The sequence below is a fragment of the Spermophilus citellus genome (assembly GCF_964194105.1).
Source record: "Spermophilus citellus genome assembly, chromosome: 9".
NCBI lineage: Eukaryota > Metazoa > Chordata > Mammalia > Rodentia > Sciuridae > Spermophilus > Spermophilus citellus.
The window spans coordinates 65,810,907-65,838,628 of NC_138191.1; the positions used below are offsets into that span (position 1 = coordinate 65,810,907).

General features: G+C 37.6%; 1 protein-coding gene across 1 annotated transcript; it reads right to left on the reverse strand.

Annotated features, from left to right (window-relative positions):
* Nucleotides 1-262: 262 nt before the first annotated feature.
* Nucleotides 263-27,695, reverse strand: CLCA1 (chloride channel accessory 1; the record flags this gene model as incomplete). The annotated part of the gene is made up of 14 exons (XM_081307840.1): nucleotides 263-639; nucleotides 1,667-1,906; nucleotides 4,086-4,256; nucleotides 5,357-5,618; nucleotides 6,188-6,406; nucleotides 8,265-8,371; nucleotides 10,276-10,450; nucleotides 13,743-13,970; nucleotides 14,524-14,742; nucleotides 16,599-16,776; nucleotides 20,975-21,080; nucleotides 22,661-22,808; nucleotides 22,978-23,118; nucleotides 27,534-27,695. 14 exons carry the CDS (start codon nucleotides 27,693-27,695, stop codon nucleotides 263-265), a joined length of 2,733 nt encoding a protein of 910 aa, XP_081163966.1.
* Between the last annotated feature and the right edge of the window lie 27 nt (nucleotides 27,696-27,722).

The following is a 27,722-nucleotide window of genomic DNA, read 5'->3' on the forward strand; positions in this document are numbered from 1 at the left end:
ATTAACTGCAATTACATTCCTTGAAAATGAATTAAAACATACTTTCATTTATTGAGACAAGCATTACTTCTTATATTCAAAATAATTTTTAAAAGACTGGTCAATGATTAAACTTTTAAACTCAGATGGATAGTTTTTATACATATATACCCAGTGTTTAACATTTTATTACATTGCCCCCTATAGGAAGTCTAAAGTACATTTTAGAATTTTTTTTCTGATCAAAAGAATGGTTGATTTATTTTACATATCTTGTGAAAACTCAATTCAAGGCTAAGGACATTTGCAATTCCCCTATCCATTTCCACATAATTTTTAAAATGTGAAAGCCACAAATGGTACTATTGGTAGTAATACTAGGATAAGGAGTAGAAGTATCTTCAGGTTGAGGAGGAATAAACAAAGATATTCGTGCAATGTTGGATATTTCGGATTTAAGATTAGCCTTATCAACAGCCTGAATAGCAATGAAGAGATCCGTGCCATTTTCAAAAGTGATATTTTCCGGTTTGAACACAAAGACTTCCTCTGAGTTGGCCTCCTTTGGAATGAGATGAGTAGTGTTCACTTGAACTGAAACACTGAAATTGTCTCTGAGGTCAAGAATACTTGAACTTATTCGAATGATATACTTGTGAGCTAAAAAGAAAAAGAGAAAGAGGATGTGACTCGTAATTCTCAGATCTAGAAATTCTATCACCATCCCCAAAAGTTCCATGAATAAATATAGACCAATGGTCTATATTTACCAGGGTTAATATCCCTTTTACATTCTTGTTTGTATATCTTGGCAAAGTAATAAATATAAAATTGGATTGGTCATGGCTTTAAACCTTGGTGAGCCTTTCTAGGCCTAAGGCTTGGCTGAGAGAAGCAGCTGTTTAATTATTGCTTATTGTTTTAGCATTTATAGTGGGGTTTTTGATACCAATGCTTCTCAGATGTCAAGTGCATATAAATCACCGAGGGATCTTAAAATGCAGATTCTGGTTCATTAAGTCTGGGACAGAACTTGAGACTCTATATTTCTAACAAGTGTCCCTGTGGTGCCCATGCTGCAATCCACAGCTCACACTTTGAGAGGCAAAGTTGGGCAGACTTGAGATTTCTTCCAAAGGACAGTTCTACTCCATAGATATTTATGCTCTAATCCTAGTCCTTCTCCAGGAATCACTACTGAAAATGGGGTTTCTTAAGAGATAGTTTGGCAAGTTTTCAGAGGGGAAAAAAACAAAACAATACAAAGTTTGCCTTTCTTGGCTGAAACTTTTATGTTTAGATAATTTGGTGTGGGCATTTTTGGGCATCCTTCAAAATACAACAAAAACTTGGCAACTCTGCTAGAAGTTACACAATTGCATATCTTTTTTAGCTGGCAAACTTCCTGAAAATGAATTAAAACGTATTCCTATTTATTGATAAAAGCACCACTTCTTTTTAGATTTAAAATCATTATTAAAAGACTGAGTAATGACTAAACTCAGCTTTTCAAAAATTTAAACCACTTGTTGAAAAATCTTTACCTTTCATTTCAGAGGACATTCGAAATCCCCCAATCTTCTGCTGCCCCCTTCTGCATCCCAATACACTTGCCTTCATCCCCTCCTTCTGTACCTCAGCTTGTCTGGCCAAGTCCTTTTCAGGGTCCACCTCATGTTCAGCTTACCTTGTCCCTGATCGTAATCATCCCCAGGAGCTGTCCAAGTCAGGTTAATGAGTCTGCCCTCTTGGATTTCTGCCTTCAGGTCAGTGATTTGACAAGGTGGGAAGAGGTCAGGAATGGAACCACTTGGGACATTGGAAGCCACAAATGAACCTCCTGAAGATGTTCTGCTGAAACACACTTGCTCCTCTTGAGAAGTATTGTCACTAATTTCAGCTTGTGGTATATTCCATTTTATTTGACCTGTATTTAAAAAATTACTCAAATTATGGGAAGCAGCATCACTCCCTCTCTTTTCTTACAGGATTACCCTCTTCCTGCTCTTCCTTTACCCTTCTTTCCTCTCATACACAATATTCACTTTCAGTGTGTGGTCACAAGACTCCAAATTAGGATGCATAAGAGAGAACAAAGCAAAGAGAGAATCACATTTCTTTATCTCACAGATATTTCCTGGATATGTACTGCAGTAATCTTTTAGAATTTATTTTAATAACATTAGTCTTTAAACTGTCTCTTTTTTCCAATTTTCTGTCCATCCTGATCTTACCCTTGCACAAGGTCAGTTTAAATAACTCTGTCTTAAACCTAACTACTTTAGGACATCTCTTTTACCTAGGCAATACTATGAGCTTCATAATCTTTCCCCTTTATATGGTAATGGATCATCCAGGCCTTTAAGAATTGCCTAGGTTCTAGGCATTTTCTTTTACTTTCTCCATATTTGTATTTTATCTTTCTTATTTGATAATAGCATTTCATGAAATGTTTTATATTAGGAATTCCAAATTTTATGCTTTGAAAGGCTCTTAATTTTCTCAATGAATGCCTGGGAACCTTATTCTTTAACAATCCCAATTTCTTTCACATTCTTTTTATTGTATAAAAGTAACCCTGGGATTCAAAACTACCCATCTGCTCAGTCAAAGGGGTTCTCAAACTCTCTTTTCAATACAAACATTCCTACATTTTAACATGCTATTACTCAGAATTTACTTTCTCTCAAACTCCACTTCTTTAGTCCTCAAAAATTTTACCTATAAAAACAGATTTATCTTCATACCCATTACTGAGTCTTGAGCAAAGACAATTTAGATCCTTTGGCAGATTCAAATAAGTATTTGATTCACCAATAGAGACTTGTTCTTGGTATTGAGTCTTATTAAGGGATAGAGAGAAGAAGATTGCTTCCCAGTGCCACAACAGGCATTATCACTGTTACTTATTTGAGCCATAACCTCTCTAACCTCTGTTTCCCCATCTGTGAAAGGAATACTCAGGAGAATGAAATATATTGATGTGAGTAAAATACTATGATAAGTCTAGAAATAGCCACTAAATCCATCTCCTCTTGTCTTCTTCCCCTAACTCAAAAAGAAGGGAAAATATGAATAATATAGGTAGAAATCTATGAAAGAACCTTGGAAGCAATGGTATCTTTCAAAGCATATTTTCCCTATAAAATCACTTTGCCAAAAGAATATCACATATCCTAGGACCCCCTTCACTGTGCACACATCTAATAAAAGAGGCAGGGAAGCTTCTTGGAGAAGCTGTTCTCCTTCCTCCATATAGGTGTCAGGAAAAGGCCTGCCCAGAGCTCAGTGGACATGGGTGGAAAGCAAGTCCTAAAAGCCATTAGACTCCGTCTTGATCCCCATCCCGACTCTTATTTGGGGCAAGTGTGTGTAACCCATAGTGGTGTGGGACTGTTTCAAGGATATGATTTTCCCAGTGTGCTGCCCAGTGTCAGATTTATCTACTCTTCTCCCTGCTCCTGATATGAGCAGTGGGTAGGAGGGGAGATATGGGCTTATGGTTGTGATACTGATGTACACAACAAGCCCTGAACTATACTTTTTTAAAAAAAAAATTTATGGGAACACTAATTTCAAACGAAAGGGCTTTCTTAGGAAATGTTTTTAAAAATTTATCTTGAAAAATAATAAAACACAAACACTTAACTATTTACTAGCATTGCACATTAGGTTTATTTCCTTATTTATTCCTCATTACCATTATCTGAGGCAGTTACCATTATTATCTGTTTACAACAGAGGAAAGTGAAGCACAGAGAAAATTTATACTTTATTTGGCACAGGACTAAAATTTGAACCAAAGCAATCAAAAGCTGTGTTATATCTAGTGGTTTTCAACCTGAGGCTATTTTGTCCCCTTGGAGAACAATGATGATTGTCCTGATTTTACTGACACCTAGTGGGTGGAGGCCAAGGATGCTGCTAAACACCACACAATGCACAAGACAATGCCCAACAAAGGATTATCTGGCCCAGGATGTCAATCAAGCCAAAACTGAGAAACCCTGAGTTAATCTGGCATTATTCTGCTTCACAGGTTTAATGATTTCCTCTTGACCCCAAGCCTTTTACCCAAGTGAGATGTGCTACTACAGATTACCTACCATTCTCAATCCAGCCAGGTATGTACTTGGCTCCATTCTGATGAGGAATTGCTCTCTGTCTGGCTGCAGTAATTCCTCCCAGGACCCATATTTTTACACTATATCTTCCATTTGCATCATAATTTGTAAAGTACCTTGAGTAGACACCATCATTCTTAGTAGCATCAGCCCCTTAACAGGGAAACAGAGGAATTAATGAATATCCTAAAGGTGAGCATTTGTATATTTTCAGTTCATGTGTGGGTTAAAATTTTTCAAAGCAGAGGGAAATTCAGCATTATCTCCAAGAGACCTTAAGATTTATATATGAAGGATGAGGCCTACTGCTTTTACCACTGTACATGTTTGATGTTCACATGTGTACCTGTGTGCACATGTGTTTGTATGGTTTTGTTATGTACACCTCTGTCCCTGAATTGTTCTTTCTTTTTGAAATCATACATTGTATCATGTGTCTCTGTTACACTCAACATAGCACAAGCTAGTTACTCAGTATGTGTTAAACCAAATTGAATTGCTGCTGAACCAAACTGAATTGCTGTAAATCTTGTGTGAGTAAAAAGTGTGAAATAATTACTTAATAAAACTCATGACTTCTCCCCAAGGTAGATTTAGGTGGGAAATTCATTTGCAGAATCCATTCTAATAAGTATAGTTTCATCACAGTAAGCAGACATGTTTCTTCAAAAAAGAAATACAGAATATCTCTCCCTTCTCTAGGTACAAGCTAACGTACAACTTGCATGGTTATAGGAATCACAGAGAATAACCTGAAATCCATCTCTGCTGATTTCTAAATGTGGAAGTATCTTTATCTTCACCTGTATTGTAAGGATGATAATAATATCTAAAATGTGTGTGGTGAAGTGAAGATATATCTATAGATATATCTTCATTTGTGTATTTGTATATACTTGTATATATGCCTTTGTGTGTGGGGGCAGGGAGGGAGACAGGTAGACAAACAGAAAGAAAGAAACATAAAATAGCTATTAATTTATCTCCTTCCCTTAGTTTGGGGGTCTGACAACTCTCTAGAGTCTCTGAGTCTATTGAGCACTTTGGCTTTGCAGAAGCTAAAAGTAGGCCCTTCTTTATGTTTTCCAACATTTTAGAATAGGGGAATTATGGGGAGGCAAGGAATTCTTTCAAACAGACCCCCAGTGCTGGGCTCTCTGTTTCTAACAGTTCTTACCAGACCATGCCTCCTGTAATTCCCTGGTTGTTTCTTGAAAATAAAAATATATATTTTCCAACTTTGGGGTGGTTACCTGCTCCATTGTCCAGTAATTCCAAGGTAACTGTTTTCCCATTTGCTGATTCAATCAGGGCTGTGACATTGGCCCTAAGAATTGGTAAGGCTCCTTGACGAACTTTTGCATAAACTCTCATGGGGTTGGGGAATTTGCCTGTGTCCTGGTTCATTTTGGTTTTCACTGTAATTGGAGGGACCGTAGCACTTGATGCACGGGAGGTGACAGTCAGAGTCAGAGTTTGTGAGCTTGCTTGCAGACTGTATCTCCAAGTCCCAACCTGACAAAAACAGATGCAGACATTTTCATTGAGCAACATGGGTGACAAAGACTTGGCTTGAGTGTTACCTATAGGAAAAGCCTTTTTGATACAAGCATGTCACAAGCATGTCTGAGAAGATGTGGGCACCTTAGATATTGTCAGCCAAGACAACCTGCAGTGTGTCTGAACTTATTACATGGTTCCTCTTGTCAAGAAAATCCTCTTTGGGGAAAATGAGGGCTGAAAGCTGTGTCCTCATTTATCATTGCCTTGATTTTTCAAGAGATGAGTTTCTGAGGTAGAGGAAAGTTGTCATGATTTCAAAGCTCCAACAATCACTTTGCATCTGGACTGCTGTATAATTTGAATGTTCTCCATTCAGCATCTGGCCAAACATCACCAACTTCCTTTTCCTTGACCTGCTAGCAGACTAAGTGATTTTCACTGGATAGAAATTTTTCATTGTTTTCTTGATTCAATACTGACTGTCCTTTTGGCAACCACAAACATTAAAAAGCTGCAGTTATTCAGTAATAGCTTTGTTTTATCTTGTCAAATTTTGAGAGGGAATAAAGCTGACTCCATACCTTGGCGGTGCCTGGGATTTGGAGGGAGGCCATTTTGAGAGCTGCGTCCACTACAAAGCCACTTTGTAACTTTCCACTGGGATCCCAAAGAAGGATTTGGGGAGGCTGTTTTGTCCAGGTGACAAGAAAGAAAGTGTTCTTTCCCACTGTGCTGTCCACTATTACCGTGCCATTCATCCACTGATTATTGTTCTGGAGGGTTAATCCCTTACTCTCCAGCTGTTAAGAAAAACAACTTTTACTTTCTGGGGAACACAGATCTCAGGAATTTTTCCACTCTGCCCACACTCCCAAGTGCCCATTAAAAAGTCTTTGGTGATGCCTGAGTCCTCAGTCCTTTTGCTGTTTAGGATTATAATAATCCAGTTCTAAATTACTTTGCTAGCCTTAGCTTCCACAATTGTATTCCCCTACCCAGACAAGACTATTTCCCTCCCCAAAGGTTCATTACAAATCCCTGACTTTATGACTTTTGCTTTCCTTTGAAGACTTTGCATTCCTCTCCACTTGTGTGATCCTTATCCATCCTTCCAAATTCAGTTCAAATATCACTCTCTCTGTGAAGATCTCTCTGACATCCATCTCACTTAATGGATGTGAATCACCTTAACTTCCTGTGCACTCCCATCGGATCATTTCTATCAGTCCTTTGATGTTCATCACATTGTAGTACTCTACTTCATAGTTACTAGTACATTTAACTCCTGTCTATAAATCCTTAAGAGGACCGTGACTTATTTCTTATTCGTGGATAGATTGCTAGGTTAAGCATCATTGCAGTGCCTGTGAAGCCAAGGTGAATTTGAAGTAGAACAGAGGGGCCTCAGTTCGGGGATTGAAGTGGGAAAGGATTACAAGTCTTCTGGAGGAAATGTGATGTGGAGGATTGTCTCCTAGGTATTAATCTCCCTGTGGGGACACCTCTTAGAAGACAAGAGTAGCCTGGTCATGGGGCCAGGTTTTCTAGTTTCTTGGATGTGAAGGGCTCTTAGATACGTTCTTATGACAAGTTGATAAACCAGTCCTATTCATTTCTCTTTCCCTGTTAGGTTTCTTAAATACAAAAATAATTCATAGAAACTGCCTGTGAGCTTATCCTTTCATTGGTGTAAATTACTTTTATAAGATTCATTGCTTTCTTTTCCAAACCAAGCCCTTGCATTTAATTTTCTGAACTCTGGCATAGGTTAACTTGGATAGATATAATTATTGTCTTCCTGGATGGAACAAATGCTACATTAGCAGACCTGAAACCCTGTTGTTTTGAAAGCTGTCCGTTTAGGCTTTGATATTATAGTATTTCTTTATCTTTACCCAAACTTTATAAATTTATAAAAGTTATAATTCACACCAGGGTGTGTGCTAATCACTTACTTTTTCTAGTTTAAAGATTCATGTAATTTCTACATCTACTAGAAAAGAGTACTTTAAAATACTTGACCTTTTTAAAAATATTCTCAAGAACTTTCAAAAGATAATTTGGTCTTCTTGAAATTTTAGAAACAAATGGGCCCATGGAGGTTTTCTGGTCTATACCTAGAGAGGTGCAGTTCTTGGCCCTGGTCAGTTAATGGCAGACTGGGTGGAGGTTCCAGTGTCTGCATGGACAGCACAGGCTTTCCACCGTGAAAAGTGCTTTCTCTCCATTATATGAAAATCCTGGCCAATATTAGGGATTTGAGGTAGTGGAAAAATAGAACAAGTAATCCCCTGGACACTTGTCCCAGAAAATTCATAATTGAGACATTCTACTCTAAAGAAAATTCTCAGCCAATTTTACTGCTGTGTGTTTGTTAGCAGATGTTTAAAAAAAAAAATTCTGGACCCATACATTTTATATTACTGGTTTCTATGAAGGAGTCATTTAGTTTTGTTTCCAAATAACTAAACACTAATTGCCTGTTTAGATGAGTAGTTTTATACTTTAGGAATAATATCTAATACCAGGCTGAATCTTCTAATTTAATTTTAATTAACAAATAGAGAAATGTAGAACTTAAAAATTTTAAATATTAAAGTCTCCATCTTGGCTACGATTATGTCTAAAAATGAAAAACAAAAAAGAAAGAACTCCAACCTGGATGGAGCGCTGAGAGGGAGCTCCATTTCCTGATGAAAGGGTCCCGAAAGCGTCAATGAGGCCGTTGTTCTGAACTTGATCTGAAGCATACATCTGTAAACCTCCTAAAACACAATCACATCATCATAAGTTATTTTCCAGAAAACAAGTATTTACAATATTTTAACTGTTGTTCAGAAAGAAGAATACCTAAATAAATATTCCATTGTATTATTATTAAAGTAAAAATAGTTCAATATCAAATATATGCCCAGATTAACTTAGAAGTTGATACTGATTTTTTAACCCTAGTAAATAATAGCTTTAGCAACATCTCTGTCATCTGACTACCTCAACTATCTGCAATTCAACCATGAAGGGAGGCCTAAGTAACATCATACCGTCTGCATTTTTACTTTCACATGAGAGCATTGATTAAGCCTTATTCCAAGTTGACGGACTGAATCTTATTTGATAAATAATTCTAACAAACTTAGCTTTAGAGTTTTCATCAAAATCAGGAAAGAAGTGGCAATAGCAATAAATAACAGTAGACAAAGGGCAGTTTCAGAAAAGTAGGCTATACAGAAAAATAAGATTAGATACTAGACCCATCAGTCTTGGGCTCTTGAGGATAAATGTAACTATGATAAGTTGATGTGAAATTATTTTTAAACTATTTAAATGACACCCAAAGTTAAAGAAAATATATTGGAAATGCTTTTGATGTCTCACACATATCTCCTTATCTAGGCGAATGCATCTCTTCCTGTTGTTCTGAGTGTTCACTACTAACAGCTATGGTTGTCTCCTTTTCCGACAACCACTTTACCAAAAAAGGTCATCCTAGTTAGAAAAGAAAAAGACTCTCCCCTCTGTCCTGCCCTAACAGTTCACAGCCAGTGGCTGTTGGACACAGCAATACAAAAGGCAGCCCTCTGGCCTCCTGGTGGGACCAACTCTGTGATGCAGTTCCTGATCCAGAGCCCCATCAGGGGTCAGCCTTCAGCTAGGTTCTAAGTCTGCATCCACGCTCAGCCACTTGCCCCTCTGTCTTGTTTCCTCACTTTGTTTTCCCTGAGAGCTGTTCCTCTACAAATCCTATCCACCCAAATCCCTGTCTCAGGCTCTGCTCATAGGAAACCCAGCTCAGGACAGGTAGTATTAGGCTTGAATGGTCCAACATTTTAGTTGCCCCAAAAGGAAGATTAGTTTAATAATTTATTTCCCTAATACTATCACTAAGTAAAAGAAGAAGAAAAACATTGTGCTCACCTACTCAGCTAAAGAAGCCAGGGATTTATGGGGTCTACTTGAACCATCTGTTTGCGTATGGGAGTTAGATATACAATACGTTAATGTTTCATGGAGAAACTGCATTGTCTGCTACATTTTCAGAGTAACCTTTATTGATCACCAGACTCTTTGCCCTTCCCCTGCTGTTTTCCCTTCTTTCTCTGGCCCTTCTTTCTCAGGTAAAGTTAAATACTCTATATTTGTGTGCTTCATCATACTTTTTTTTTAAAAAAAAAATATTTTTAGTTGTGGATGGACAAAATAAGTTTAATTAATTAATTTATTTTTATGTGGTGCTGAGGATTGAATCCAGTGCCTCACATGTGCAAGGTAAGCTACAACCCCAGCCCCTTTATCATACTTCCTTTTGTTAATATAGCACTTGTATCATGGTAGTATGTAGTGGCTTGTCACCTGTCTCCCCTGGGTCTCTTGGCCTGCTGCCAAGTGGAAATCTGCCAACTGGTAGATTTCTACTCATTCTTATAAGATGCCTTGGAAGAGAGTCCTGAGTCCTTACTTGGTGCTGTGCTGGTCCCATCTTCTCCAGAATTCTCTAATCCTAGAACCAAGGCTCTAAAATACGGGGGTGGAGTCAGTTCTAATGGCCATCTGAAGGAAGAGCAGCTAGCTGGCCAAGAAGATTACCCCATCTCACCTCATCCCACCTTCCCCTGACTCCCCAGTTCACTGGAGCTCACAGTCTGGTGGGCCTCAGCAGGTCATCCCTCACCTGTCATTTTGGACAGCTCCTCTAGTTCTTTAGCTGCAGAGGGCCCCAGGGCGACTGTATGGATGATGGCTCCACTTTGCTTCACCTCATCAAAGCAGCTGCTTATAGTGTTGTCCTCCCCGTCAGTCAGCAGCACAATTTCAGCTCCATTTGTAGAGTATTTCTTCATAATCACCTAAAGACATATTTCAGGGCATGCATTAGCAGACTTCTGGTGACCAGGGTGTTTATGAAAACTGCACTTTTATGGAACAAGAGGAGAAATTCCAGAGGAAATAAACAAAAGTATCTGGGATCATCCATGAATCTGTTTTGCAATGGTATAATTTTAGAGCAGCAACTCACAGAGAGGAGTGCTGGGGGATGCAGGGCAGTTCTAGGGGTGGATGGTGCTAGGGATGCAGCAAAGGTTTTTCTTATTTTCTTTGCCAGGGCTCTCTTTGACAAGCTTCCAGAAGATCCAAGACACCTTTAGAAAACATCCTCATAAGTGGGGGTTCTATTTGGGGATATTAGACACAGGGAAGATTTTTAGCTTGCATGATATTCACCAAACAATATCACCTATTTATGGCTGGCATTGGTTCTGATTGGTCATTACTCATATCATAGGAGTAAATAAAATTTTTAGTAGCCCTTCTTATTAAAGCAAAACATTTTGTTCCTATGAATCCCCAATTCCAAGTTTTTCTATGACACCTATATTTCAAATATCCCTGTTAGACTCATATATATATATATATATATATATATATATATATATATATATATATAGAGAGAGAGAGAGAGAGAGAGAGAGAGAGACAGAGAGACAGAGAGAGACTCATACCAAGGTTGAATAACACTAAGATGGGAAGAAAATTACATAAAGAATTTGTGATCCATTTAAACATATAAAGGTAAGAATCCACTCTTCCCCTAAATGAGAATGAGTTGAGAGAGAGACTCAGAATCAGAGGAAACAAACAATCAAGCTTAGGCTTGGCAACCTCCCTCTCTGGACAAATCTCAGAATGAGAAAGTGTTATAAGTAGGTTGGAAGGAAAGTTAAGGGCAGAGGAGGCTTGTGCCCACTCCTTATTTGAACTCTGAGGAAGCAACCAAAGAAGACAGCTGATAACATGGGAAGAGAGCAGAACTGTGTCAGTGGCATGTGGAGGAGGCAGAGCAGAGAACCTGCCAGTTGTCATCATGGCCTTGGTCTGTTCAAACTACACATTTCTGTTGCCACCTGGAGAGCTGGAACAGCTCCAATATGTATCAAATATGTGTGTTGTGTCTAAGGAGCAGGTAGAGGGCAGGGCCTGGGAAGCTAAAAAAAATATGGCCTAATTTGGATTTCCTTATTTCCCTCCTCATAAATGCTGTGTATCCTAGAAAACAGAAAGAAGTTCTCACATCTCACATCTCCCACAAGGAAGATGGAAGGCAATAGAGTTGAGTCAGCAGTTGAGACAAGGTAGTCCTGCCATGTGGCTGAGGAATGCACAGCCTGGTTGGAGCTAGATGGGGGTCACAGGGTGCTCAGGGCTCTGCTCCAATAGTGAGAGCCAGGGTGAGGCCGAGTCTGCTGGGGAGGACCGATGGGCCCTGGTAAAGCCTAAAGAACAAAGCAAAGTCCTATAACCACACTGCAAGGAGCCCATGACAGGCCTTACCAGGGTCCTGCTGTGGGGACCAGCACAGATCTGGAGGACAGTGCAGAACCCAAGACCCTTCATCTTATTACCCTGAAGTCACATAAGCTCCTCCACCCCATGTTCAGATTCCACTGGGGAGGAAAAGCATTCTAGACTCCAGTTGGATCTCACACTCTCCCTCACTCATCTAAATGGAAAATTTTCTCATCACTACCACTCCATCTGGCATGAGTCATCTCCCCAGGGTTTCATATAGCAGGAGTTCAGTGCAGCTCACAGTGATTCCATTGGTCAGTGCTCCTACCTCACTTGCTCCTTTGCTTGAGTGACAGAGGTAACAGAATCATATGGTATCCATATGCCTGGCCTGGAAGAGGAATTTGCTGCTAAATTCGTGATTAAAAGTACTTTTAAGAAAGTACTTCAGAGTGGAATAAAAGAACCAGAGGGACAGACAACACTGAGAAATTGGTTCAGTCCAGTGTCCACATCAAACTATGTAAGCTGGAAACTACATGTTTCTGCTGCTACTTGGAGAGCTGGAACAGGCCCCAAATGCATCAAATATGTGTGCTGTGCCCAATGAGCATGCAGAAAGCAGACCCACAAAGGTTCTGTGAGGTTGTGTGACCTTAGGCCAGCCCACCTTGTTCAGCCTCCTGTTCTTTGTTTTATGTAGCTAAATAGCCCCTCAATAAATATAGGATATTTAGTACAATTAAGCATCAGGTGGTGTTAGGGCATCAAATAACTCAATTTATTTACCAACAACATTCTGACATTGGGCCAGAAACCTGGGAGGTAAAATGATAACTCTTATTCCTAAAGAAGTTTTGTTTGATTGAAACACATAATTAGTTATAAGACAGAAGAGCCTAGAAGTCTTAAGAGGTTTTGGGGGTTTTTTAAGAGCTATAGGATTCAGAAAGAGAGATTCCTAGACAGTTGAGAGGATCAGGAATGATGTCAAGAAGTAGGTGGTATCTATTCTTTGAAGAATGAATGTGATCAATGGGCAAGGAAGGGAAGAGAAAGTGCTGTTCTAGCGGAGGCAGCCTGGCAAACATCCAGATGCTTTGGAGTGAGCTGACTCAATTTGCTTAAACAAGGGATACCAGGAAGAAAGTCCCCAGTGCTTCAGCCTGGAAAGGGAGGTTGGAGTTTTATCACAAAAACTCTCAGGAAGTTTTACATAATTTCATTGAAAATGGGGATACATTGTTATGTAAGTGAGGGATGATGTGGTCAGATAGTCAGACAAGATCTTTAGCTATGGCCCCAATACAATTGTAGTTATGGCTCCCAAGGCCTCCTGATTCAACAAATTATTTTCTTTCTTAAAAGGTCATCCAATGTCTCCCAAAGTTTGGAGAGTTCAGTTGCCTTGGAATTTCAACATTTTTGTAGCTTTTTTTTCCCCAATAAAAGATAACTCTTTAAGATCCTTATGTACCTTTCCTTCATAGCACTAATTACAGTTTATGAGTATACATTCATTCATGTTACTATATGGTTAATACATCTTCCCCAATAAGATTGTAAGGAGGTATGCTCTCTGTTTGGCCTTCATATTTTCTTAGAGCCAAGAAAATATCTGGCATGTAGAATGCACACTTTGAATATTTTGAATGCGGTATACTTGCAGAAAAGTACAAAAGCATGAATGAATTAGTTAATAATAGCTTTGGAGGCCTTTTTCTCTGCATCATTTGAACTATTACTTTGTCCTTGGTTGTCTAAGTCAATTAGACAGTAGGTGTGTATGGAAATTTCTTAGGAACAAAAATTGCAAACATTGGCAAACTGCTATAGGGGAACATGTCTCACAGTAAATGCCGATCGAAGCCCAGAGCAGATGGATGTCCCTCCTGAAGGTACTGTGGGTAAGCTTCTAGTGAGAACATCCCTGTCGGCGTCACTGTTAATCTGTCTGAGTTCACTTTGTACATAGGCGACACTGTCGAACATCACCATCCCAACCCAGGAGCCCTGTTCCACGGTGTGCAGCAGGAAAAGCTTCCCTGCTTGATTCATCCGGTTAAGGCGGTTAGCATTCTGAGTGGACAAACAGAAGAAGAGCAGTCAGGTTGGGGTTAGAGGAAAAGACTGACAACAACAGGCTAGAGGGTTTTTGGAAGTGACTGGCTCAATGCACAGTAACTGACAAGGAGATAACTTGAGGCATGTCATACTGGAAATTTTTTCCATTTAGCAGCATCTTTGGATATAATTTTAGGACTAAAATTCCAAAAGTAAACCTAGAATACACAATCATTAAAGTACAATACTTTAATAATAGTTCTAGATAAGTCCTATATAGGAACTTATAGACCGATAGACCTATGTATTGTCAGTGAAACAAACAAACAAAAAAGTTACGCTTATGTTATGATTTATCAGATCTTGGCTTATTAGCTGAAAACAATTTAGAAAATGAGACAGTTAATGCCAGATCACTGTATAGGTGGGCATTTCTGATGGCTGAGCTGCTATTGTAATTGCTCTGACCCTGGCAATGTATTCATCCCAGTCAGTTCCCAGTTGTGGTCTAGATCATGTTGTACCCCTATCTATAACTAGCAACCAAACCAAGACTTGGTGACCATACCGCCATGCTTCCAGACTTATCAAGGACTAAACACACAATTCGTTTTCCAATCTGCAGCAGTGAGAAAGTGGGATTAGGTGGCTGTGTTGTCATAGGAGTGGTTTTCTTAAAGTCCTCAGACTCACGGATCACTTCCCATGTGCTTCGGAGATTGCATTTTTGGTTTTGCAAGTTTGGAGCTTCTGAGTTGTGGTTTTGTTCTGTACAGAATTCAACCACCTGAAATTGTCAATAAAATGATGTAGACAATAGTTAAGTATTTGTTAAGATATTTAATAACGTACATCCCTTGCCTTTCTCCCCAGCCTGCCCTGCTCACCTGGAACCTTGGCTCCACTTGTAGAGTACTGCTAAGGAATCAGAGCTGTAAGTCAGAGTTCCTGTTTCAAACCATATCTTTCACCTCATTGGACCCTCAATGCTCCTCAACACCCACTTACCTGCTCTAAGTGTCTTCCTTTCTACTCCTCAAGTTTGGTATATCTCCTGATGCCATCTTATCTCTCCAAACTTGCACCACCTCACTTACCAGCACCCTGCATTCCAACCTTCAACACCCAATATTCCAGCTCTAAAAATCTCCTTGGATGTCTCACTGGCTCCTCAAACTCCATGTGTTCATAAATTCCCTCATCACTTTTCTCCAGCATTATTACCATTCCTCATATGTTTCCTAACTTAATGTCACCAGTAATGCACCCAATCACTCAAATCAGGAAACTGGGAGTGTTCTTAGCTGTTCCCCCCTACAGGATAACCAAGAATAATACATTTCACTCTCCAGTTCATCTTCTTTTCCAGTGGAATCTCTAACATCCAAACCCTTACTGTTCCTCCCTCAAACTACTGCTATCTCCTATCTGTCTTTTCCATTTGTTTTCCCTCCAACTGGTCTACCCATAGCAGCCTCTTTCCTCTTACCCTTGTATATAATACCCTTTTGAGATTCACTGTTGCTCACACAACTATCAATTGGACTCCTTCACATAGCAAATAGCAATCTCTGCGATTTAGATTGCTGCCTCACTCTCCATCCTCATTCTATGTGTTCTTCTAAGTCTCTAATTTTTCCCACTATAGCCTATTAGTTTCTAAACTTGCCAGACTTATGCCTTTGCTTGTGGTACTTTGTCAAGAAGTTCCTTCTCAATCTTCTGCATTGTAAACTGTACCTTTATTTTTAGCTAGAGGTTTCTAAATGTTTTTTAATTTTCTGTCCTTCCCTAGAGAATTTCCACTTAACCCTTTGTGGCCTTACAAGACAATGTAGAAACCTCAGCAAGTACCCTTTAACATTATAGCGCATTTATCTAAGGAAGAAACAGGTCTCATTAAATTTCACTTTCTCAAAATTTTGGCTCAGTGTCTGACAAATAACAAAAGCTCAATGTAAGTTTGAGTACTGAAAACACATCAAGTCAAACTCAGAAGGTTAAGATTTATATGTTTTCTCTCATATGTGGAAGCTGGAGAGGAAAAAGGAAAATAAAGGTATGGGGAGTGGACCTCCTAAAAATCAAAGGGATATTAGTAGAGGAAAGAGGCCAAAGTGCGGGAGGGAGAGAGAGAAGGAGGAGGAAAATGCTGGGGAGTAATATTGGCCAAATTATATTGTTATGTTGTGTGCTTGTATGAATAGGTAACAATAAATCCTATCAATATTTTGGTTTATAATATACCAATAAAAAAATGGAAATAAAAATAATTACTGTTTATATTACTATTAACTGCCTAATATCCCTAGGTAAATGCCTTATATAACTAAGAATTTTTGTGTTTGTATGCCTTTAAGGACACTTGAAGTCATTCTAAATCCTTAAAATAAAAGCTAGTAGGAGAGAGATGGTGGAGAAAAAAAGAATCGACACAGGAAGCAGTGAGGGAGACGCTGTGATTTTACCCCTGAATATGTATTCGCAGCTAGTCCCAAAGAGAATCAGGTGATTTTTCCCTAAAGCTGATGGTTTCCCTAAAAATTTCCCTACACTTAATCTTCTTGGAGCACCTGCGGGGGGTGGGGGCAAAAATCTCTAAATTCATAAGTGTGGGGAAAAAATTGAAAATAAGGTACTTACGGAACCAATACTTTGTTGGAACATTATGGAAGCCTTCTCAGTCTGTTGCGTTTTGGGTACGAACTCACAGTTTTGTTCATACAATCCTGTTAATTTGTCGATTCTGCAAGGTTTGGTGATACAACTTCCTCCCTGGCACTTTGGAACTCCATGGGTACCAGTAATAGCTGCTGAACATCTGAAAATGTGTTGAAGTTAGATGTTTAGGAAATAAAATATTCCAAAGCATTATACTCTGTGTTCAGTTTCTGACAAATCGCCTTGTCTATGATTTGCTCTCATCATCCAAGAAAGATGCCCTTACATAGCAAAATTATTCAATTTTCATCAGTCATTTATGTTTTTCAGAAAGCATCTGAGGGCCTCCCAAAACAATATCAATATTTATTTCCAATAAAAAAGTAGAAAAAGAAGATTTTATTTTTATGCAGTGAAAAGCTAAGTGTAGTTTATGGATGCTGTATTAGAAAGGATCAAAGTACTTAGGTACCTTTTCATCTATTCTCATTCCTAGAAAATCAGGAACCCTCTTTGTTTTCCCCAAAAGACTTGCTGAAATTTCCTGTTTGTTAATTTATTTTTTCTCATTTTTCCACATTGTTTTTGCATGGTTCTTGTATATTCATGGATATTTAAACTTTTTATACTGTATGTTTGATGTTTGGTGTTATGAATGGAATGTTTTCCTCCTAGATCTTACTTTTTAATTATATTTTTGAGTATAAGCAATACATGAATATTACAGAATATTTGGAAAATCACAAATATAAAGAATAAAAGAAAAAAGTTCTCCTCATCAGAAATAAACTACTGTTAACATATGGAAGTATTTTGTGTTCTGTGTATTAGCATTAGATTGCACACAAAGTGTTGTTTTATGCTTTTAGAAACCTGAGTATGCTAGCATATTTAAATTTTTAATAACAATTTTAATATTCTTTCAAAATGTGATTTTAATAATATCATCTTTTGGTACTATAATATAAATTCAAGCTAATTTATTTAATTTTGTTTATCCCCTAGTTTGTCAGTACTAAAAAGAAAGAATTAGTAAACAAAATTTCACATAAACTTTTGACTATATTTCCAAGTTTGCCACATGATTGACTTCCAGAGTTAAATTGTCAGATCCAAAAATTTGAATGTTTTAAAATTGATATGACTTATTCTATCATTTCCTTAAATGAATTTTTAAGTATGAAATTGCTGGGTCAAGAAAAAATTTAGAGAATTGATAAGTATCTCTCAAATTACTTGCCAGAAAGTTGCTCCAATTTTTGCCTCTAACAACTATCCATGGGAGCTCTCCGATGCTGTGATAGTAACTCACTAGGTAATAGATGAATCTCATCTTTGTCCAACTTTCATGTCTTTGATGCTAGTAAGTATAAACATTTTATATGTTTATTAGCCATTTTTATTTCTTCTTTTGTGAATTATATATTCTTCTCTTTTGCCAATTTTTCTGTTAGGTTTCACTGAATTCCCAAAGTTCTTAATGTGTTATAATACTAAGCTTCAAAAGACATGTTTTGAAATTTCTTTTCAAACTTCTTTCTATTTTTACTTGTTCCAATTTATGTTCGGTTTGTGTACAGCAAAATTTTAAATTAATTAGTATTTATTGTTCTTTTAGTTATGTCTTTTCCCAATTCTTAAATGCCCAGAAAGGCCTTCATTACATAGAGATTTGCAGTTTATTAATAGGCTTATGGTTTGCATTATGATTTTTATACTTAATGAGTCTATCCAATTGGAAGAGTCTCTGTTAATTTTTATTCCATAGTTAATTTTTTTCTGGCATTTTAAGAAATACTAACTTTCCTTCTAGATTGGTAATTCAAAGTATATTAAATAGTTAATTATTATATAAACAAATGCCTGTCTGTCCACATTGTTTAATTAGTGTAGTTTTATAGTATACTTTCAAGTTTGGTAAGTAAAAGTCCCCTTTATTATGATTCTTTTTCAGAGATGATATTAATTGAATGGACCACAGGATTTTAAAGTGAGGTAATAAAGAATGGTCTTTTGATGAGAGTTTCATAAAACCTATATATCAATTTTGGTTGAAATTCATATATTAAAAGTCAATTTATCTTGGTTTGCTTTTAAATCCTTTAGAATGATTTTATAGTTTTCTTCAAATATATCTTCCAGATTTCTTAAGATTTTTTCCTATTGAATTGCTATGCTGACTGGAGTATTTTTCCATTATATTTTTGAACTCATTATATTTCGATAACAATATATAAATATATTCCATTATTTATCTAAGTGGGCCACACATCGCCTGCAAAAAAAGAAATTTTCTCTCTTTCTTTCTGGTATCCCTTTTTTTTTGTACCTCCCCAGATTTATTTTGTTGCCTTGGCTACACTTTCCTAAACAAATTTAGATAACTATGATTATAATGGCCATCCTTATCCTATTCCTAGGAAGTGTTTCTCAATTAAATATACTATAGATTGTTGATTTTCATAGATGTTCTGTATCATGTTAAGGAAGTAATCTTCTGTTCTGCAAAGTATTGTCATTTTTGTGATTTCTCCTAGGCTTTAAAAATAATTTAAAAGTTAGGAAGATAAGGAGAAATATGTATTATTAATATATGGAAATTTCTTTTGAAGAGGACATGCCAATCATGTCCACTTTACTAATGTAGCAGACATAGCCATTTGTATGCCGTTTGGAATGAAGAACATGCTGATATGTAGATATTTCTGTAATATCTCATAAAGGAATAGGTACTAATCAGACTTTCTCTCAAAGGAAGATATGGTGTCCAACCTTCAAGAAGCTTAGCAAAGGGAAACAGGAAAGGCAGACATCAGGTTTGGAATGGTGCCTATTGGCTGGGATTTGAAAGGTCAGACCAACGTATGATCATCGCAGGCTGTGGTGTGTGTAGTGCCAAAGGTATATGCTGAAGGAATCTGATAGACCACGCATGGTTCTAGGAATCAGCAATGTACCTAGTGTTCATTTATGGCTGAAGGGTTCCCAAGAATGAGGGACAACAATAGAAAGCTCATGCCCATAGAGCTTGACTGTAGTAACGAAAAAGAAAAGTAGGGAACAGTAATGCTCATGTGGGAGAAGTGTGTGTGTGGCGGGGGTGGGGGTCAAGCCTGAGTTCTGAGCCTTTACACCACACCACCTGCTCCAGGTGGAAATGACTGTATCAAATCAAGATTGTGAATGAGGTGCTGAGGATCTAGCTCAGTGTTAGCATGTTCACTGAACATTATGAAGCCCTGGGTTTAATCTCTAGTACCACACCCCCCAACACACACAAAATAAATAAATAAATAAAATCTGTAAACCAACCAAAGCTGAGTACATCTCCTAAAAGAGCCATCATCTGACTAGGACTGGCAGCAGAAGTGAAAGGGGTGTTGTACCAACTTTTGCTCTAAAAAGAGTTTATTACTTTTTAACTCAAGAATAAATGTGAAATTTTATCAAGTAGCTTTATGAGAATCTATTGGAATAATCATTTATTTTTTAGCTTTACTTTAGGTACTACACTAGTTACTTCCCTAATTTCACAACATTGCTGAATTGTTGGAAGCATCCTATTGAGCCTTAGTGTGTTTCCTATTCCTTTAATTCCACCAATTCTTGGATCTTATTATCCTTTCACTTAAAATCTTTGCCTCTGCCTTTCTACAAAGGTGTACACAATTTTTTCCAACTCGTCTGTCAGGTTTTAGTATCTGAATTATTACAGCTCTTTAAATTGGCAAGTTCCCTATCATTTATGTTTGTACTAAAGCAGTTTATATATAGGGAAACTGTATAGAAGAACTTCCCCATAAAACCATGGCAGCCAAGCATACTTTCTAAATGTGATTCAGTTTATTTTCTACTGATACTACATAGAGTTTAGTTCAAACTGTAAGGTGTTTTTGTCTTATTTCTGTATTGTTTTAGTGCTGGGTATTGAACCCAGGGCCTCAAACATGCTAGGCAAGTGCTTCACTGCTGAGCCACATCCCAGCCCTTGCTTTACTATTTGGATTGTCTTTTTGCTAAGTTCCACAGTCCCTACCAGGCCCATTCATATTAACAAAAGTCCACAGAGACATCTTTCTGCCTTAAACAGCTCCGTTAGTTCTTATGTCACTGACAGGAAAATGGAGACATTTCACATGGTGACTGTAGACATATGATAGTTGGTACACTTAAGTAAAAGCCAATGATTTCTAGTTGCAAAATAGAGAACTCAATTAAATGAAGAACTTGTGAAATAAACAAAGTGGTAGTTTCACGAAAAGATGAAAAAGAATGCACTAAGAATGAATTAGAGATAGAAAACAAGACTGATACTTTTAAATTAATCAAGTTAGGGGAAAATGTTTGTATTTTAATACCTTACTGCTTGCGGTTTTCCGTTGGATAAGTAGAATTTCTGGTTATCATTGTATTCTTCAAATACTCCCCATTGTAGATGAGCCCACTCATGGACAAAAACCCTACCTGTGAGAAAATATTTCAAACACCTGAGTACAATAAGCAGTGTAGCATAACCTTCTTGAACTGGAAGAAAAGTTAGTCTTCTAATGTTTTATGCTTTGTGATTTTTTTTTTCTTTTTTATATTAGAGACTTGGTTTCCTGAGAATGGTCAAATATGACAAGTGTACATTTTTGTAAAATACAAATACTTATTTTGGGTCATCAGATGTTAACCAGGGACCTAGTAAATGTCAGTTGGCTCTTCATGAAATCTAAACTGCTTTCCTGTCTTTTCCTGAGGATTTAGGCCTTGCTCCTCTCCAGAGTTTATTTCCTATTGTTCCCTACCCATTTTCAAAATTCTCTGTGCTAAGTTCAAAATTCTCTTGAACTTCTACATTCCATGCTACCTCATGTTCTTGCTCATCTCTGGTTTATAGGTTTTTCTCTTCTTGGAATCCCTCTCCTTATTTCTGCCAGGATACCTCCTGTTCTTCTTTAAAAATCAAGCTTCTATCCACCTGGGAGCCTTCCTGGACATACTCAGACTAGACCATTGTTCTTTTATTATTCCAATTATGGCACTTGTTATTTGTCATTCTTCCATAATCTTGCTATTTTCCCACACTGGAATCCCGTTTGTGAGAACAGGCAATATGACTTTTTCTCTGCCAAATCCGGGCACATAGAGAACAACAAAGACATACATTTGACACTTTTCTGACAAGTTCTCTAGTGTATTTGGGGGGAGGGGCATGGAGACACCAAAGTCTTTTGTTTGTTTTCTCTTCTTTGTCTAAGTAAAGGAAATCAAGCCAATTCTAGAGACTTCAGGTTAAAAAAATATATATATAATACTAGTCATTTAGTAAATCACAAATTGATTATACTTGGAAAGCATACATTATAAATACTTTGTTGCTTATTTTAATAATTCCTCCAAAGACTGCTCTATATAGCTCATAAAGAAATGATTAAAAGTTTCTTTTGTAAAAGAAAATTAGGCTTTTTCTTTATCTTTTGAGAGCTGAACTGTAAGGGTATTTATTCTTTTTTGCTACTCATTGTGGCACACAGACCAGCAGCAGCAGCATCACTGGGAGCCTGTTAAAAAATACATGTTACTGAATCCCTCTGCATGTGCACTAAATCAGGACCTGCGGTTTTTTTTTTTTTTTTTAGAACCTGCATTTTGAGAAGATCTAGTTATATTTGAAAACATAAAAGTCTGAGAGTACTGTTGATATGTGCCATCTGGTGGCTACTATATGAATTGCAGGAAGAAGGTTTAATTCAGGTTGAGTCTTGGATCTACAGAAACTTCATACTACACATTAAACTATTTTACAGCTATTACCTGGTACTATAATAATTTCCAAAATTATAACATTAAATTTACACATCGTAAAAAATAAATTATGTCTGAGAAATGCACTGTTCTGAATTCCTGTTTCGCATGGAAAAACATGCTTTGTCAGTTTATAGTAGTGTAATTTGGCTTATGTGAGCTACTCACAAAGATAATGCTATTGTTTATCCACTTTTAAAATATAATGATTAGATTATGAGTGATATAGTAGAATATTTTATCTGTACCCATACCTTGTGGTCCATACTGAGTCAACTTCTTTCCTGCTAAGAAGTCAGGAGTGAAATGAATCCTTTCACCCTTTTCTCCACACCCTCCTATCATCTCAGTATATGGTTTATCATTACCCGGAGGATTAGGTTTAGCAATCAGAACATCAGCCTGAAATTTCAAAAGAGGTTTTGATTATGGCTGCCTTTCAGCAAAGAAATTGACCTTATCATGTTGGAGAATTTTGGAATAATCCACTTGATTCTAGAGTATTTTGATTTTTTAATATCTAAATTACAGAAGAAAATTGACTTTAAAAAGAAGAACTTGACAATCTCACATTATTGTAGGTTTCCAGTTTTGGTCTCACATAATCAGGTTTTGTCTTCCAGTTTTCAGGAATCAAAATGGCAACATTTTTGAAATAGAATCGTTTCCCCGTAGCTTCAAACAGGTATGGAGATGCCTGAGTCACCATGTCCTGGGAAGAAAGAAAACATACACAAAATTACAGCTGAAAATAGACTAAATTACCAATCATTCAAATTTACATCTGTATTTTACCTTTTAAAAGACTAAATGGAAAGAGGAAATGTGAAATATCTTTCAATAATAGCATCTAAACTTTTTGAGCATTTGCCACATACTTAGTGTCATGGTACAGTGGTGAATAGTGGAGACTCTAGAGGCAAATGCTAACCCTGGATTAACCACTTCATACACACACACACACACACACACACACACACACATATTTTTATTTGTTCTAATTAGTTATACATAACAGTAGAATTCATTTTATACTTCATACATAAATGGAGTATAAATTCTCATTCTTCTGGTTGTACATAGAATTATACCAGTCCTATTAATCATATGCACATAGGGTAATAATGTCCGATTTATTCTCCTTCCTATCCCAATACCCCTCCCCTCCTTTCATTTTCCTTTGTCTAATCCAAAGTACCTCTATTCTTCCCTAGCCCTCCCCTCATTGTGAATTAGAATATCAGAGAAAATTAGCATCTGCGTATAAGAGAAAACATTTGGCCTTTGGTTCTTTGGGATTGACTTATTTCATTTAGCAAGATATTCTCCAGCTCCATCCATTTATCAGCAAATGCCATAATTTCAGTCTTCTTTAAGGCTGAGTAATATTCCATTGTGTATATGCCACAGTTTCTTTATCCATTTATCTGTTGAAGGGCATCTAGGTTGGTTCCACAGTTTAGCTATTGTGAACTGAGCTGCTATAAACTTTGATGTGGCTGTGTCACTGTAGTAGGCTGATTTTAAGTCCTTTGGATATAAACCTAGGAGTGGGATGACTGGGTCAAATGATGGTTCCATTCCAAGTCAACCACTTCTTATGGGACACTGGGCACTTCCTAATCCTGAGCCTTAGTTTCCCCATTTATAAAATGGAAGATATTACAGTAATTACCTGATAAGGTTGGTGTGAGGAACAAATGAAATCAAACATGTGAAGCACTAGGAACAGTGTGTACTTGGCACAAATAAGTGTTTATTAAATGTCATCTACTGGTTTCATTTCATTTGATCACTTGAGGATCAATAAATCTTTGGGAGAGTAACAGAATTAGAGAGTGTAATTCTCAAGATCTCACAGCAAATAATATAGAGAAAAACTCAAGTGAATATAACCTCACCATCCGCTCAGTCTTGTAATAATTTGTGAATTTAATACTAAGTTAAACTAAATTTAATACTAACCTTTATAGTAGTATTTATTTTGGTATAATACTAGAGATATAAGACAATGGCATTGTTACTTATTTTCAAATTACATGTAACATTATTAAGAACTGCAGCATTACATGCTTCTGCAGGCTCCCTGAGATGAATTATGACAAGGCAGAGAGAGTTTTATAAGAATTTCTGTGGAAAGAAGGCATTGGGTCAGCTAGGACTGAGAGTATAAACAGAAGAAAGAAGGGAACTCCATCATTTAGACATGAGCAGAGTAGGAGCCAGAAAAAGGGACCTGGAAGAAGCAGCTAGTACATGTGAAGGAAATCAGAATCCATGAAATGAGACTAAGACATGGGTGAAGTTAGTTTAAAACCTAACTTCTTACCCCTGAACAGGTACAAGAATAATGGTTGTCTTGCCAGTTGTTTAAAAAAAAAAAAGGATTTTTAACAATTTATATTTTCCTCTTTTTAAAATCCTAACTTTTAACAAACACCAAGTTAGCTCAACATCATGTTATTGTACAAAAATTTTTAAATGGAGTCAAAAAATCACCAAAACCTTGAGATATGTATGTAAAACTTCCTGAGCATTATATTATATTAGAGTATTATATTACACTTTGTCTTTTGAAATGTTAACTTTCAGTCTCTCAAGAGGAAGACCAAGCAGTGAAAATGCTCTTGCTTTTCATGTCTTAACAGAAACTTTTGGCATCTGTTCAAAATTTTGAGAAGGTGACCTCATATCCAAATAGATATTTAACTCTGGGACTGAGAGAAGGTTGGTGGCTAGTGGCTTACAGGATGGACCAAAAAGCCTTAAGGACAGGGGTAGTGAACAACTGGATTCTCACTACATGATGTGATGTAGATGCTCTGTAAATATTTGTTGAATGAATGGACAAATGACTAAATGAATGAAATGGTCATGGTGAGTGGCAATCTGGCACAGTTGTGCCAAGACAGGTGGTGCCTGGGCTCCCCTGCATTGAAGAGATTCCAAAATACTCCCATTTTGGATTGTCTCGCGTGTGTGTGTGCACGCATCTCCCTGACTCTGCCCCATCTGTGAGACTTACTCTCAGGGCTTCTCCAGTGCACATCGGCAGGAGTTCAGGTACGGTGGATGGAACGCGGCAGCGCCCTCTACCGGTCTTGTAGGTAAAGAAAAAGCTTTGAGAACCATCCTGCAGAGCCAAGTATTTAAAACTGACTTCAGGACTGAGGAGAGTGCAATTCAGTGGTAGACCGCATGCGTGAGGTTCAATCTTTAGTGTAGGAAGGAGGAAGGAAGGAAAGGAACGAAGGAAGAAAAGAAAAGAGAAGTTGACCTAGAGGCTGTCCTCAAAAGGGCACCGAGGGGAGAGTTCCCCTCAGAAAGGTTATTAAAGCAGAGATTGAGGGGTAGGCAGGAAAGACTGCAAAGCCCATGGTGACGTCCCTCAACTCTGCAGATCTGAAACATCAAATAAGGAGGAATTCACTTTTATTAATGACTCAGGGACTTTGGGCATATCTTTACACGTAACTCTTTATGTGTTCTTGTCACAGAGGAGGAAGTGGTGAAAGCCATCTTATCTCGCACCCAACCCGTTTAGTATTCATTCTAGAAAGCCTATTTAATAACTGTAGTTACAAGTACATTTCCCCCAAAGATAGTGAGGTAAAAGTACTTAAGAGCTCAAATCCAACAGATACCATTGTCCTTAAGGATCTGCATTCTCCTGGCATGTGCCTGACCCGCCATCTGGCCAGAGAGAGAAACACATTGGACACATTGTCCTCGTAGGCTTTTCCTTGTTCATTTTTTTTCAAGTGTCTTCTTCATTTTTTGCTGATGCCATTTCCAAATTCACAGGAAATCAACAACTCACACAAGTTTTCTGATTATTGAGAAATTTCAAAATGTATGAATTTCCTTTACCAAAGACAGCATGATGGTATTTGGGTTAACTAGGCAAGCTTTATGACAAGCCCCCTCCACCTTCCATTCTTCTGTTCCCCATTCCCTGATGCTGCAATACTCTACCCACAAACTCCTGGTAAGCAGAGATGCTTCTCTTTCCAAACTTCACTTTTCTGGGTTTACTTCTGCTTGGAGCAAGAAATCTTTAGGGGAGGGCCCCTGGGCCCTTGCATTATTAACTTTCCATGTAGAGAGATAAAAGGGGATTGGTAACTTATGGCTACATGTACCCTTTATTGAGTGCTTACTATGTACCAGGCACTATGCATTTTGAAGTTATGTTTTTAAGCTGTTGAGATAATTTCAGACTGCAGAAGACATCCAAAGAATTGTAGAGTTCCTATACACCCTTCTCTCAGCTTGCCTTTACTTGCATGCATTTTTATATTGGATCCTCATGGAATTCTATCAGGGAGATACTTATTATTGTTCTCATTTTGCAGGCTAGCACTCTTACTCATTACACAACACTGCCTCTGGATGTGCTGCAGCCAGATTCCAGGACGGTCTTTTATGAGGCATTTCCCTTTTATTTTTTGCTCTTTGTGGCATGAGATCATCACTAATTCCTCCATTTGTCAGCGATTTAGGCACCTCTGCCAGAATGGGAAGCATTTTTTTCTTCCCTTTTCCCATACAGGAGGTAACAAGGTAAGGTGTTGCCCTTCAGAAACCCTGAGAGGGCCCCTTTTTTTGAGGCTGATAAAATGCAGGGTTTCCTCCCACTGAAAAGGTCAAAGTTGTTCACAGCTTGCATCCTGGGCTTGTATTTAGCATCACAGGGAAGGGGGTTACATTTAGGAGAATAAAAAGAGAGTCTGCTGTGTCCCAGGGGTAAATCAGTCAAGAGAACTACCCTCTGTGCAATTACATTATCTGCCAAATGTAGCTAGCTAACTCTTAGTGTAAAGTGAAATAATTTTCAGTGAAATAACTCACAGTCAGTAAAAACAGACATGATTTATTAAGTGCCAACAATGTTTCTGAGTTACATGCCTTACATTCACATCATCCCTTACAAGTATCTTAATATCCAAGTGTTATTATTTCCATTTTACAGAAGAAGCTGAAACTCATAAAAAATCTAGCTTGCCAGTATCACACAGCTGAAGTGAGAGAACTCAGCTTCTATCACAATGTTATGCTTGAGATAAAGACTATTAATTAGTAATTACCAAAAAAAAAAAAAAACAGACAATTGCCATCTGAACTTACCTTTATTTGTTGAATGAGTGCTTCATCTTCAGGCACATTGGGGTCAATTGCAATGACAATCCTCTCATAGCCATTATTGTTCAGCTGAATGAGGGAATTGCTCAGGGTCCCTTCTAGAAGGTACAGGATCAAGATGAAGACAGAACTCTTTAATGATCCCATTGCTTTGGGAAATGTGGATTATGGAGA